General features: G+C 36.9%; 1 protein-coding gene across 2 annotated transcripts in view; it reads left to right on the top strand.

Annotated features, from left to right (window-relative positions):
* The window catches only part of UBQLN1 (ubiquilin 1), a 47,635-nt gene that overhangs the window by 22,961 nt on the left and 9,564 nt on the right, over positions 1-15,110 (top strand). For both annotated transcript variants that reach the window (XM_055310970.1, XM_055310972.1), the window contains exons 2-7: positions 918-1,069; positions 3,578-3,693; positions 7,962-8,224; positions 8,697-8,855; positions 9,034-9,268; positions 14,706-14,848. In XM_055310970.1, coding sequence (XP_055166945.1) covers positions 918-1,069; positions 3,578-3,693; positions 7,962-8,224; positions 8,697-8,855; positions 9,034-9,268; positions 14,706-14,848 — 1,068 coding nt within the window. The remainder of the gene's footprint in view (positions 1-917; positions 1,070-3,577; positions 3,694-7,961; positions 8,225-8,696; positions 8,856-9,033; positions 9,269-14,705; positions 14,849-15,110) is intronic.

Raw genomic sequence — 15,110 nt, forward strand, 5'->3', positions numbered from 1 at the left:
GTAGAATGGTTTAAGATGTAGTTCTTTTCTGAATTTGGACTGATTCTCTGAGGTAGTCTCTTAATGTAGTTTCCTTGGCCTACTCTGAGATCTCCTGATTTAGACAGTGAAGTAAACCCTAGCATATAGGTGATTGTGATAAAGATCTGAAAAAACACTGAATTAACATCGAATAAATAAGGGCTTTTTTTTTTTTTTTTAAATAGTATGAAGCTCTTTTCTCTGTTTTTTGCATGTTTTTCTTGTCTCTGGAAAGCCCTTCTTCAGGTTTTCTTGGCTAGTTCCTAATCTTTCTTCAGTTTTCATTGGAAAGCTTTCTTTAACTGCCCTCTGTACTTAGTGTTACTTGACTAATAACACTTTAATTGCTGTCCTTCAAGGAAAGATTTTTTGCTCTGTATCTTTGCATGTGGATAGTGTGTGTGTGTGTGTGTGTGTGTGTGTGTGTAGATAATGCTTCCTGTTAATAAATGTTGAATGAAAAAGTTAGGAAAGTAAGTATAATAGCCTGAGAATATGAGGTTGGCTGTATATGTATTCAGCTAGAATGGAGCAGGACTGGAGTGGAAGTCTGAGGCATAGATTATTGTAAACTTGGTAACACCTATGTTACTTGACCTCGAGTTAGCACCACTGGTGTAGAAAGAACAAGAATATTGGGAAGAAATGAATTGTCAGGCCTTAGCAGAAAGTTGAAAATAGGACATGTGTACTTAGAACAAAACCTTAGTGTTGCAGATGAGTGTGAAGTGCTGATATTCATTTCCCACTGTGATCAAGATACAGACAAAAGATGTATCTTTATACTGATTGAATTGTTGCAATATTTGTAGTAGGAGCCTTTTTGAAGTACTAGTAGAAACTAGACTAGGTGGTGCTATGTAAACACCTATAATAATTATTTTTATCTTGTTTAGTTCAAGGAAGAAATCTCTAAACGTTTCAAATCACATACTGACCAACTTGTGTTGATATTTGCTGGAAAAATTTTAAAAGATCAAGATACTTTGAGTCAGCATGGAATTCATGATGGACTTACTGTTCACCTTGTCATCAAAACACAAAACAGGTATGTTTTTAGAAGACTTAGATCTTTAAACTGTGAATAAATGTTTATACAATTAAAAAAAATGTTTATACAATTAATCCTTGAATAATGCAGGTGTTAGAGGCACCAACCCCCATGCAATCAAAAATCTGAGTATACTTTTTGAGTCCCCAGAATCTTCATTACTCTAGCCCATTGTTGACTGGAAGCCTTGCTGGGAACTTGAACAAACTTATTTTGTATGTTATATGTATTATATACTGGTTCCATACTATAAGCTAGAGAAAAAGGTTATTAGGAAAATACAGTTCTAGTACTCTACTGTCTTTATTGAAAAAAATCTTTAGGTATAATTGGACCTATACAGTACAAACCTGTGTTGTTCAAGAGTCAACTGTATTTCTTTTTTTTATTAACTATTTCTTTTTAAAAAATAAGTAGTCTTGGCTTTTTTAAAAAAAAAAAAAAGATTTTTGTATTTATTCATGAGAGAGACATAGGCAGAGGGAGAAGCAGGCTCCCTGCAGGGAGCCCGATGCGGGACTCCATCCCAGAATCCCGGAATCATGCCCTGAGCCAAAGGCAGATGCTCAACCACTAAGCCACCGAGGTGGCCCTAGTCTTGGCTTTAAATGACTTTCTCTACTGTTAATATTAAAATCGATTAAAATTCACTTATTTGTTGATAACAAGTTAAAAAAATGTGATTCGGTAATGCTGATGCTTTCACATTTGATATTTTAAGGAGTTCATCAGTATTGTCATATTTCTGAATGGTCATAATTCTAAATTATTGAATTATAGAACAAGCAGATATGTTTTTAGCTATGCTTTGTGGTGTAGAGTGATTTTTGGATAGGATCAAAGGTGTCTATTTCCTTGGTAACCCACAAATGAGTAGCCATATATCATTATCAATTTTTTTTAAAAGATTTTATTTGGGATCCCTGGGTGGTGCAGCGGTTTAGCGCCTGCCTTTGGCCCAGGGCGCGATCCTGGAGACCCGGGATCGAATCCCATGTCGGGCTCCCGGTGCATGGAGCCTGCTTCTCCCTCTGCCTATGTCTCTGCCTCTCTCTCTCTGTGTGACTATCCTAAATGAATAAAAATTAAAAAAAAAAAAAGATTTTATTTATTTGAGAGAGGGAGAAAGAGCATGTGTGGCAGATGGGGGGGGTGGGCAGAGGGAGAGAGAGAAGCAGACCCCCATTGAGTCTGACATGGGGCTCAATCCTAGGACCCTGGGATCATGACCTGAGCCGAAGGCAGATGCTTAACCAACTGAGCCACCCAGGTGCACCTCATTATCAGTTTTTAAAAGATACTTTTATATTTTGTATCACTAATAAAAGATTCTGCCAAACGTGTTATATTTTCTTTTCACTTGAAATTTTCATATTATATTTAGTGAAAGTTCCTTTAGACTTATTTTTGGATATATTTTATTATATAACTCTTATGCATACATAGAAAATAGACATGAAATAAATCGGTTAAAGTCTTCCTAACACTACTTCATGTTGAGTGATTCTTTTGAATCATGTTGACTTCATCATAAATATTCACATTTTTGCGTATGTGGTGAACCTCTACTGTTGAGAATTTGTGGTATAGCATTTTGTAAAGATTTGCTACAGTATTTTCTCCAGGCATTTCTTCAAGCCACTGACACTCATTCTACAATATTTTATGCTGGTTTTACCCCAACAGCAAATATTTGCTTCTCTGATGGAAATTCATTTCTTCTGTTTCTATACTTTTCTGTATACACATTGGTAACTATTAGTACCAATTAATGGCGAAATCTTCCTGAAGACATTTTCTGTGCTATTAAACACAGCATGTCTGGTATAATCACTCAGTTGAAGTCATACAGAATACCTGTGTGCAGGCATGACAGTTGATGCCTGGTTGTCAGCAATTATAAGACTTCTTGATTGCAGAAATGCTATAATGAAAAAAACGTACATCTTAGAACAATGAATGAAGCAGTGAGTGATTCAGAACTCTTAACTGGTATCAGGTGGAAGGGGTTTCCAATAAAGTATTTTTTTTTTACATATAGTATTAAGTAATTATATCAATATAGGTTATTACTGGTATTTTCTCAGCCTTTTTTTTAACTTCTAACAATTTAAAGGGGCTGAGTAGAATTGCCCCCCAATCCTCAAGAACTAAGAAAGAAGGGAGTAGATAAAAAGTTGCTTATATAGTCCAGCTTTGTGGATATGACTAGTCATTGATTTCTCTTCTGTGAGTTGACCTGTCTCCGTATCTTACATTATCATTATGCCAAATGAAATATTTATGTACATGTACTGGGGGGGGGCAGTTGAAGTATAGTTTAAATTGTATAGGGTTTTTGCTATGTTTATGTTCTTAATGCTTAATTATTTCAGGTTATTTACCTTATGATTTGAATTAGTCTGAAAAGTTACACTTTTATTTCTGAGAATTCTGGAATTCCAGAGGTTCTTTTAAAAATAATTAGTTCCACTGTTTACACCATGATTTGATTATTTTTCCTAGGCCGCAGGATCATTCAGCTCAGCAAACAAATACCAGTGGAAGCAACGTTACCACATCATCAGCGCCTAGTACTAACTCCACATCTGGTTCTGCCACTAGCAACCCTTTTGGTTTAGGTAAATGCCTTTGGTTATTTTATAGAGATAGAAAACTCCTTTTCACCCTCAGGGTGGTTTTGGGTAAAATGATAGAATTAAATGTTAAATCACTTCCACAACAATGACAATTGCTTCTATAGCTTATTTCTTTAGTTGTAGGTATTAAGGAAAGTAGTTGGGAATACAGATGTGCTTGGTTAGCTTACATTTACATTGAAGAAGTGATAAATTAGCAGCACTTTTTAAAAAAAAATTTTTTTTAATTTATTTATGATAGTCACAGAGAGAAAGAGAGAGGCAGAGGCAGAAGCAGGCTCCATGCACTGGGAGCCCAGTGTGGGATTCGATCCCGGGTCTTCAGGATCGCGCCCTGGGCCAAAGGCAGGCACCAAACCGCTGCGCCACCCAGGGATCCCCTTTTTTTTTTTTTAAATAGTGAAACAGATCTAGATCTAGTATATGTGTACCTGATCTGACTGCCACATCATTGAATCTGAGAAAGATAAGCTAAGTTAACCCCCTGAATGTGATTTTCTTATTTGTAAAATGAAGGACTCAGATTGCATTAGTGTCTTGAAACTAGAGGGGGGCTGGGGCTTAGCAAATCCATTGGCTAAGGAGCTCCTGCATCAGCCAAAACCACTTTTCTTATATCAGTTTTATACTGAGGTTCTGTGGAAGGTTTTGTTGGGGAAAAAAGAGTATTCTGAAACACACACTGAACTGGATAGATAAATGGCTAGATGCTTCTTTCAGTTCTTAGGTTGGATGATAAGTATAATAGTATTTTGAACTGACATTTTATTTTTTAAATTTTATTTATTTTTTAAGATTTTATTTATTTATTCATGAGAGACACAGAGGGAGAGGCAGAGACATAGGCAGAGGGAGAAGCAGGCTCCCTCTGGGGGGCCCAATGCAGGACTCTATCCCAGGACCCTGGGATCACAACCTGAGCCAAAGGCAGATGCTCAACCACTGAGCCACCCAGGCATTTCTGAACTGACATTTAAAAAAAAAAAATATGTACAGTTTTCACATATCAAGGATCATACCCTCCCTTCCTTCCTTCCTTCCTTCCTTCCTTCCTTCCTTCCTTCCTTCCTTCCTTCCTTCCTTCCTTCCTTCCTTCCTTCCTAGTTTGTTAGTAATTTAGTTCTGTACAACTATGTTGGAATCATTTTAGGGCATGGCAGGAATTCATAATTGCTTTTCTTTTTCTTTTTTTTTAACTTTTACATTTTTGCTGCTCATGTTTTCTGAAATGATCTTAGGTTAAATGTGTCTCTTTTGGTAAATTTTAGATGGCAGGATTATTGGCACGAACAATCTAGAGAGATTAGGGTGAAATGATGAGTTCAGAGTCTTGAAAGGTATTGTTGAATCTTACCACCACCTTTTCCTTTGTTCTTCACTGTCTTTGGAAGAGGTATTTTCCATTTTTTTTGTCTGTATTTCCCTTTCACTAAGTTTGCTGTGCTCTGTTTTTTTCCCCCGTCACTTCACTGAAAATTACTTTGATAAAGTCACCATTGACCTCTTGGCTTGCTGAATTCAAGGGACACATTTTTGTTTTAATTCAGTCTTTCTCAGTGCTTACCAGTCCTTGAAATTTTCTTCCTGTTTTTCTCTGGTTAATCCCAGACTTTTTTTTTTCTTTCTCATTTATGGGTCTCTCTTGATTGGTATTGTTCACCAGAGTTCTGCCTTGTTTTTCTTGTTATAACATTATCCTCCTCCTGTATCTTGGTAACTTTCAAATCTGTATGTCAACCCGTGGCACTTGTGAATTCCACGTCTTGTATTAAGCACTCCTCTTTGATATACCTGATGTTCTCTAAGTACTTTACCTGTGTGTGTGTGTGTGTGTGTGTGTGTGTGTGTGTGTCTTCAGAAAGCAAAGGAAAACAAATGCAGAAACTCTCATCTTGCCCCTCAAACTACTACCTTTTCCCCATTAAATCTCTTTCCATACTGTTTCTCTCTCCCATCCCATGCGATAATTATCCCCTTTTGTTACTTCCTTGATGCAGTTCCTGGACTTTTCAAATCTGTAATGTTTACTCTGAGTCATTTCCACACTGTTATTAGAAGGAAGAACATCTGAAGTGACTGTTCTGCCTAAAATCTTTCAAGGCTTTATGATTTAGTTTTTACCTACCTCTCTGTTCTTATTTCTTAACTCTGCTCAACAGTTTTATTAGAGTCTCTATCCTTTGGTAATAGATAACTGCAAACTCAGTGGCTTCTTAACACAAAGCTTAATTTCTTGCTCCAAAGCTTTCCTTCATTCTGCATGTTTTTCACTGGTCAATGAGGCCCCTCATCCACATGGTCAGTCTTCAGGGACAAAGGCTAATGGAATCCTGCCATCTTATAGCTGCTCCACTTGGGACATGGCAGAAGAGATAGCTAAGAGTCCCATGCTGGACCTTCTGTACTTTGACCAGAAGTAACACACATTTTTTAAAGTCCTTTGGTCATAACTAGTCACTTGGGCCTGTCCAACTGCAAAAGAAATAAAAGACTGCATGTGGAATGTTTGGTAAGCACTACTCTCTGCCATTCCAGTGATACTGAATTTTTTGATTTCAAGAATACATCAGTAGTCCTATTTGTCGCCCTGCCTTTTGTATATAGAGTTTGTTGCGTTTAGTATTAAATCTTTCTTCCAGTCCTTCCCATTTCTTCACAGCTTATTCATTCTCTATACTCATTAAGTGTCATCTTATGAAAAGCAGCCATTCCACTTAGGTACTGCATCACCATATTATCTTGTGACCATTTCTATTAAAGTACTTATTCTGTATTTGTTTTCCATGTGTCTTTCCTACTATATTGAGTTCTGTATGTAGTACTTGTTTCTTGTCACGTTTTTCTCTATATGTGTAGCACAGTCTCTGGCCTATTAGAAAATGCTCAGTAAATAAGGAAAACAAATGCAAAAACTCTTCTCTTGCTCTTTAAACTACTACCTCTTCCCCACTAAATCTCCATACCTCTTCTCTACCCCATCCCATGCAGTTATTCCCTGTTGTTATTTCCTTGAATGAATGCGTTTGGTTGGTTATGTAATTTTTACAAAGTTAACATTTTACGATAATCACTCTTTCATCTTCTTGATGAAAAGAAGGTCTCTTAGGTTTTTCTATGACTTAATTCCTCCAAAGAGACACCTGTAGTATGTCCTGTCCTTTTCTCTCCTTGATTGGTAGCACCTCTGTTCGAACCAGAGTTTGTAGGTGAATTTTTCTTGCTGAACTTAACCTAGTCTCCTAGAAAGAGATTATTTACAAGTATAAACCCTGCATATTTTCATCTCTTTTTGAATGGGCATATTCTAGAGTATCTCTGTGACATCAGCCAATTATCCAGCACCATCTGGGTGTCTTGTAGTACAGTTCTGACAGTACCTACATGGAGGTAGTGTCCTATCCTACAGGTTTAAAAGTGAGTCATTCAGTCCCCCAAGACTGCCTCTTCAGGTACCAGTCTGGGGACTGGACCATGTGTTTTGACCTGCAGACTATAAATTGTGTTTGTGGGGGGGCTTTCCACAATTCCCCTCCATGTTTGGTAGTTTGCTAGAATGGCTCACAAAACTCAGGAAAACCCTACTTACGTTTACCAGTTTATTATAAAGGATACTCTTCAGAATAGGGCAAGAAATGTGGGGGTATGGGAGAGTGCAGAGTTCCCATGCCCTAGAAGTGTTCACCAACATGGAAGGTCTCTGCATCTCATTGCTAAGGAGTTTGTTAGAGCTCAGTTTCTCATCTAGTTCTTTTCCCCTTTCTGGAGGTTGGTGGGTGGGGCTGGAAGTACCAGCTCTTTTGTTACTTGGTCTTTTTGGTGATCACCAATCCTGAGGCTGTCTAGGTGCCCCACAGTAAGTAATTAATTAGCATAAGTGAAGTATGATTTAAAGGGGCTTGTAATGGTATAACAAAAGACACTCCCTTCACTCTGGAGATTCTAAGGCTTTTAGGAGATCTATGCCAGGAATCTGGGAGAAAGACCAAAAATATTGTATTATACCACACATAGGAAATACACATTTTATTTGGTTTTATTATTTAAACTTAAATTAACAAAGTGAATGGATTTTGGCTAATATTAATTACAGAAATCAAACATGTACTTATAGAAGTAATAGGAATTCTGTTGCTTTAAAATGGTTTTCCATAATGGGACTATTGAGTCAATATTATTGCATTTTCATATTTTAGCACAGTGATAAAATTTCTGACTTTTATTTATGTATCTTTCTCCCTTTATCTCTTTAGGTGGCCTTGGAGGGCTTGCAGGCCTGAGTAGCTTGGGTTTGAATACTACTAACTTCTCTGAACTACAAAGTCAGATGCAGCGGCAACTTATGTCCAATCCTGAAATGATGGTCCAGATTATGGAGAATCCCTTTGTCCAGAGCATGCTCTCAAATCCTGACCTGATGAGGCAGTTAATTATGGCCAATCCACAGATGCAGCAGTTGATTCAGAGAAATCCAGAAATTAGTCATATGCTGAATAATCCAGATATTATGAGACAAGTATGTGGACAGTTCTTTTAGTTCCTTTAGCTAAGGAATTATGTACTTAGTTCTTAATTATCTATACTTAAGGGGCTTGCCTTTTGTAGATGGCTAAGCTCCATAAAGAAATCCTGATATTTGTTCAGGAAAACTCAACAACACACAAATTTGGACTGTTTGAACTTTGAATTTTCTGCTGTATTTTAAAAATCACTCTGAACAGTTATTTTGCAGATTCGAGAAACAAAAAGAATCTGGTTCAGGAGATAGGCATTCACTCACAATAGAGTGCTTTTTTCTTGGTGTGACTTGAATGTTAGATTGAGGTGAAATCTAGCAGGAATTATTTAAGATAAGTTTCTGATTTAAATATTGAAGACTGCTACTTCTTAGAGTTAGAAAACTTGAAAACAAATCAGCTGTAGTGGTTAATAGCTAAATTAATCCATGTGTATTTCAGTGCCTTTTCATATAGATATCTTTTTCTTAGACATTGGAACTTGCCAGGAATCCAGCAATGATGCAGGAAATGATGAGAAACCAGGACCGAGCCTTGAGCAACCTAGAAAGCATCCCAGGGGGATATAATGCTTTACGGCGCATGTACACGGATATTCAGGAACCAATGTTGAGTGCTGCACAAGAACAGGTGATAACCTTGGCCCCCAAGGCTTAGTTCCAAGGGTAGTGCCTATTTTAATATAAATAGGTGTGTGATTGAAGGGTACCTTTATATGGGAAACACAGTTTTCATTAAGAAAAGAGTTCCATATCTGTTATTTAAAACAAAAGTTTATTCTTTATGATTTTTCTGTCTTTTATTACAGTTTGGTGGTAATCCATTTGCTTCCCTAGTGAGCAATACATCCTCAGGTGAAGGTAGTCAACCTTCCCGTACAGAAAATAGAGATCCATTGCCCAATCCATGGGCTCCACAAGCTTCCCAGAGTTCATCAGCTTCCAGTGGCACCACCAGCGCTGTGGGGGGCACTGGTGGTAGTGCTGCCAGTGGCACTTCTGGGCAGAGTTCATCTGCGCCAAATTTGGGGCCTGGAGTAGGAGGTAGGCTCATAACAATTCATTCTTTCTTTGTTGTCCTTCTTTGAATAATGAAAACACTTTTTTATGCTTTTAATCTTTGTGCTTTTGTGTGTGTCAAGTAGCTTTTATGAATTATCTTTTCATGTTGCAGGTTTTTAAATGGGTTTTAAATATGTAGTGATGATGAGTACTAATCACTTGTGTGCATTATAGTGGAAAAGGTTACTGAAGATTTCCAGAGATTGTGGTGTGTTTTTTCGTTCTCATAAAATGGTTTTGGGAGAAGTAGTAGGTGGTCATTTCATTTCAACAGCAGGAATGCTGAGGGAATATAGTTACCTGTGGACTTCCTACTGGAGCACGTGTTTCTTGGCTTTAGTCTAGTTTGTATTCTAGATCAGTGGATTCTCAAACTCCAGTCCTGGGACCAGGGCTAAATGAGCTGCATCAGAGCACTTACCAGGTTTGTTAAAAATCAGATTCCCAGGTCTTAACCTCAGCCTTCATGGATCAGAATCTTCACAGTGGCTTTAAGATCTATGTTTGCGGGATCCCTGGGTGGCGCAGCACTTTGGCGCCTGCCTTTGGCCCAGGGCGCGATCCTGGAGACCCGGGATCGAATCCCACGTCGGGCTCCCGGTGCATGGAGCCTGCTTCTCCCTCTGCCTGTGTCTCTGCCTCTCTCTCTCTCTCTCTGACTGTCATAAATAATAAAATAAAAAATTAAAAAAAAACTTAAAAAAGATCTATGTTTGCATAAAAAGCTGCTGGAGATTTTGAAGTGTGAACAGATTAGGAATTTACTTTTGATCATTTCTCTGTAGACTGGACTTAATAAATAGAAATCCTTTTGTCAGCTATTCAGATGCTAAGACTTAAATCTAAAATATGTAGCTAGAGTGATGGTTTTAGTCCTAGTGGTTGGCATGGAAATGAGAAGAAATGAAAGCATGGGGCTACTTCCTAAAGTTGAGGAGGACTTGGATGTGCTTTAAAAGATCCCTGGTGTTTGGCGGAGGAAGTGGAAAGGTGAGGTGCTGGATGAGGATTTTTTTTTTTTTTTAAGATTTTATTTATTTATTCTTGAGAGACACACACACACACAGAGGCAGAGACACATGCAGAGGGAGAAGCAGGCTCCATGCAGGGAGCTCGAAGTGGGACTCGGTCCCGGGGTTCCAGGATCACACCCTGGGCCAAAGGCAGGCGCTAGACCACTGAGCCACCCAGGGTTCCCCTGGATGAGGCATTTTTAGGAAGGTCATTACTGAGAGAAGAAATCATAATAGGGGAAGTCATTGGTGGTCACTCCAAGATATATTCTTTATAGACTATAGTGGGTTTCATGAAGTTTTTGAATGTAATACAAATTTTGTAAAAATGGAAGTATTGCCATTTAAAAAAATTAGACTATATCTGGCATAGTGTTTCAAATATACAGTATAATGATTCAGTGTTTGTGTGTATTCCCAAATGATCACCATAGTAAGTCTAGTTCACATCTGAAGTAATACCGTTTTTAAATCAGCAAAACAATTATCCTGCTCTGTATCTTACTTACTGCTTATTTGACTCTTATTATCATTTGAGAGAGATACTTTATTCACACTTCAAAGATCTCAGACCAGACAGAGCAAAGATTAGGCAGATCTCCTGATAGGAGAATTGTTGTTGTTTTGTTTTAAATTATGGTTATCTACGGTAACAATTTTTGTAAAAAATCAGTTTTGTAACTTTTTAATTGAGATTTTTTACTTAATGGCTTGATTTCATGTTATTGTGTCTATCAAAAGAGAACAAAAAACAGCAAAAGTGAAGAGACTCTGCTAGCCTAATGATTTGTTAGCATAGTGTACACTATTGTGTTTTTACTCAACTCTTTGCAGTTACATACACATGTATGTACCCACATATACCTGTAAAGATAAAACTCTTGACTCCTCTTTTGCCCTGTAAGCATTTACTCTAGAAGGTAAGGAAATCTTAGAGCAGGAGTCAGCAAATTTCCTGCAAGAGGTCAGGTAATACTTTAGGCCCTGCAGGCCAAGAGCGAAGTTGAGAATACTATGAGAAAACACATTATGATAAGTGAAAATATAATAATAATTAAGTATAATACTGTTTCATATATATCTATGAATGATAGGAATGGAATTCTTTTTTAGGGATAATACTTAATTGATTTTTACAGTTTTTCCTGTTGTCAGAATCAAATTGTGTTCATCTGTTAGTATAATATATAATGAGTTTTTACTTAAATATGTACTCATTCCAAAAGCATGTGGTTTTAATAGCATAGTCATCAGTTGGAAGCATTTATAGGATTGTTAGATTCTTCATTGCTTTTAACATGTTATTTGCAGGTTTGATCACTTACAATTGAATGTTTGGTGGTAGGACCTCAATTACACCGTTAAGTGAATTTTGAAATGTGGAAATTTTCTTTGCACTTGCATTGAGGTCCAAAAAATGCTGCTGGAATAGTAGTATGAACTAAAAATATATACCTACTGTAAATTTGTGGGAATGGAAATCTTGTTTTAGCTTTTTGACAGCAAGAGAATGTATAAAGTAGCTTAACATTGTCATTTGAATAATTTGTTATTGTCACAATCACTACAGTATGAGTTTTACTTGTTTGCATGCTGTTTGCCTTCTAATTATATGGATTGAATTTATTGGGAAATATTACTAAGGTCTCTAGCAAAAGGTAATTTTCCAGAGTCATTTGGTGTTTGGTTATGGTGGTTAAGTGGTTCAGAAGAATTTCAGTCTTAGCCTTTAGCTTAAAAAAAAAAAAAAAATGGAAGTAAAACTTTACCTCCTACAAAACAAAAACTTTACCTCTTCTAAGCCATCAGATTGCTGCTGTTTGGTTGGGCAAGTCAGAATATTTCGGACAAAAATTCATGGAATTGACTATATGAAGTTCACAGGAGTGAAATGGTATTCACCGTTGATATTCCTACTGGTTGAATAACATGATAGTTCAAAATATCTTCTGGTCTACCTGATGGTTAATAAGACTGTGAATAACCATAGTTTTTAAATACTTTATATTTTTATAAGCTTTCTGTATTTGTCTAAGTAATCCTTTCAGTCTTCCACTTATGTTTTCATCATCATCAGATAGGCACATTTTATCAGATTCTGTTTCAGGTTGCATTGTATTAGTGTTTTCTGGACTTCGAAAATAGTTTTGTGGGTAGTTCTATGCAGACTGTTTACAAAGGCTAATTTTTCAGTCACTTTAAGCTTGACATTGACTCCTCAAACACTAACATCTGTCAACTCATTAAGAACAAAGGAATACCACACAGAATAATTTCCATTTTTTTATTGAATATTGATGCTGTGAGCTCAGTGTCCTTTACTCTTTTTTTTTTTTTAAAGATTTTATTTATTTATTCATAGAGACACACACACAGAGGCAGAGACACAGGCAGAGGGAGAAGCAGGCTCCATGCAGAGAGCCGGACGTGGGACTCGATCCAGGATCTCCAGCATCACGCCCTGGGCTGCAGGCGGCGCTAAACCGCTGCGCCACTGGGGCTGCCCTCAGTGTCCTTTACTCTTGAGAAACTCTTCTCCTTGAAAGACTTAAACTTTTTATTTTTTCTGGACAGATTTGTATTTGGCTGCTGCAATCAAGATTTCATTAAGTATGCCAGTTAATCACTACTAGTGTCCTGCTTTTCTTTTTGGCTAACAAAGAAGCCACTTGAAAACTTTACTGGTTGTAGCCTTATTTTCATTTTTTATTTTTGTAAAGAAATCTGTGAGTAGATGGCTGCATTTTAAATTTTTTGTTTTCTTTTTTTTTTTTTAATTTTTTTTTAATTTTTTGTTTTCTTGATTTGGGAATTCTGTGATGAGTGCTTAGTCTAGCAATATTGAAGTATTTTGTATTCCTTCATGTTATTGCATAAAATACAGTGTTTTGCTGTCTCATTTGATAAAATAACCCTTGCTCCATTGTACCTTAGAAGCACAATTTTTATGGTCCCAACTCTTTCTTTGTGTGCTTATGTGATTGGTATGTTCTGGTAGTTAAGAGAAAGAAAATAACAACATGCTATAGTGATGTGTGTGGTGTGAGGCGTGACTGAGTCCCCGTGGTGTGTGATGCATTCAGCAGCATCTGCAGTAGCAGGGGAGAGGTGGCTGGCCACAGCCTCGTGGGAACTACTAGGTGTAGGTGTCTGTGGACTGTAAACAAGTGAACAAGACTGTGTTCCAAGAAAATGTTATTATGGACACTGAAGTTTGAATGGCATATAGTTTTCACATTTCACAATGTTTCTTTAACCATTCAAAAATGTAAAAAACATTTTTAGCTTGTAGGTTGTAAAAAAAACAGGTCATGGGCCATATTTGCTTTGCAGGCAGTGTTTCTTCAACACTTGTGTTAGAATATTCTTAGACTCCAGGATGTGGAAAATAACCTAATTGAAACAACTTGAGAAAATAGGAAAAAAAGAATGATTACCAAAAAAAAAAAAAACCCAAAAGACTTCTAATAAACCAGAAAGATAAATGGGAATTGTTGAATATTTTAAGCCTGATAAAATGACTCTGGAGTTAGAGCAGGAGGGAAATGAAAAAACTAAGGAGTTAAGTTTGCATATAATGAGTTTGAGAATATATTTGAGTTTATCTAGTCAGCAAGTGAAAATCTGGTTATGTGTTGAACAGATTAGTTTTCATAGAAGGTTGAATTTGCATAAATTTAGCAGTAGGTCTCATAAAAAAAAATTAACACTTAGGCACATTAGCTGTCACAACCTGTCCATGCAGTGGATACTATTTATTCCATTTGACAGATGGGGAAACTGGAAGTATGAAGAAGCCAAATAACTTGCCCAAGATTACATAAATTAGATTTGAACCCAGGTAATCTGGCTCTGGTCACTGTTCCTACTTAGTCTTTGCTCTGATACGTTAAATGTGCCTGCTATTTTACTCCGTATCAGTCCTGGGTGAAAGTGGAATGGAGGCTCATCCATGAGGAAATCTGGGCGAGAAGAGAGAGGGTTTGGTTCAGTGTGAGCGTATCAGGTGCTGGATGTGGTTCTAATCAGGCAGTCCTAGAGGAAACGTTAGCCCGGATTTACTATGTGGGATTTTTCAGTTAGTAATTTTGACCATACCTAATTTTTGCCTCTTAAGTTTACTTTAGAACTTAGAACTTAGCCCTTTCCATTAGGTGTGATTTTATTGGAAACATAAGCAGAATGTTTTAACATCATAAGCCTTCCTTTACTGGTATATGTTTCGCATGTAGTTTGGGAGATACTCTTTTATAATTCTTAGTTCAATTGATTAGTAATATGTGTGCTCATCTGTAGTTCCTAAAATTACACATGGTATGTACTGTACTTTAAAACTTTCACTTGTGTTTATGTGTTTTTTCCTTGATACAGTGTCATTTTTCTTTTTTTTTTTTTTTACCTTTCAGCTAGTATGTTCAACACACCAGGAATGCAGAGCTTGTTGCAACAAATAACTGAAAACCCACAACTTATGCAAAATATGTTGTCTGCCCCCTACATGAGAAGCATGATGCAGTCACTAAGTCAGAACCCTGACCTTGCTGCACAGGTGAGTTTGTAATTAATTGTATTAAAAAGGACTGTGCAGTATGAATTGAAAGAGCCGAATCAAATGTGATTTTGGCATGTTTGGGTTATGTTGTGTTACCTAGAAAAGTAGGTAAACTGCACCTCCAATATTTTGGATACTTTGTTCCTTTGCAGTAAACTAACGTCCTCATGTATAATTAAAACAGCTTCATATCTGCTATTCATTGGCTAGAAAGAAGTGAAGGTTTAATTTGTATATATGTTAATTTAGGAGATGAATA

This window comes from Nyctereutes procyonoides, unplaced genomic scaffold (assembly GCF_905146905.1).
Source record: "Nyctereutes procyonoides isolate TBG_1078 unplaced genomic scaffold, NYPRO_anot_genome, whole genome shotgun sequence".
In the NCBI taxonomy this organism is placed as follows: Eukaryota; Metazoa; Chordata; class Mammalia; order Carnivora; family Canidae; genus Nyctereutes; species Nyctereutes procyonoides.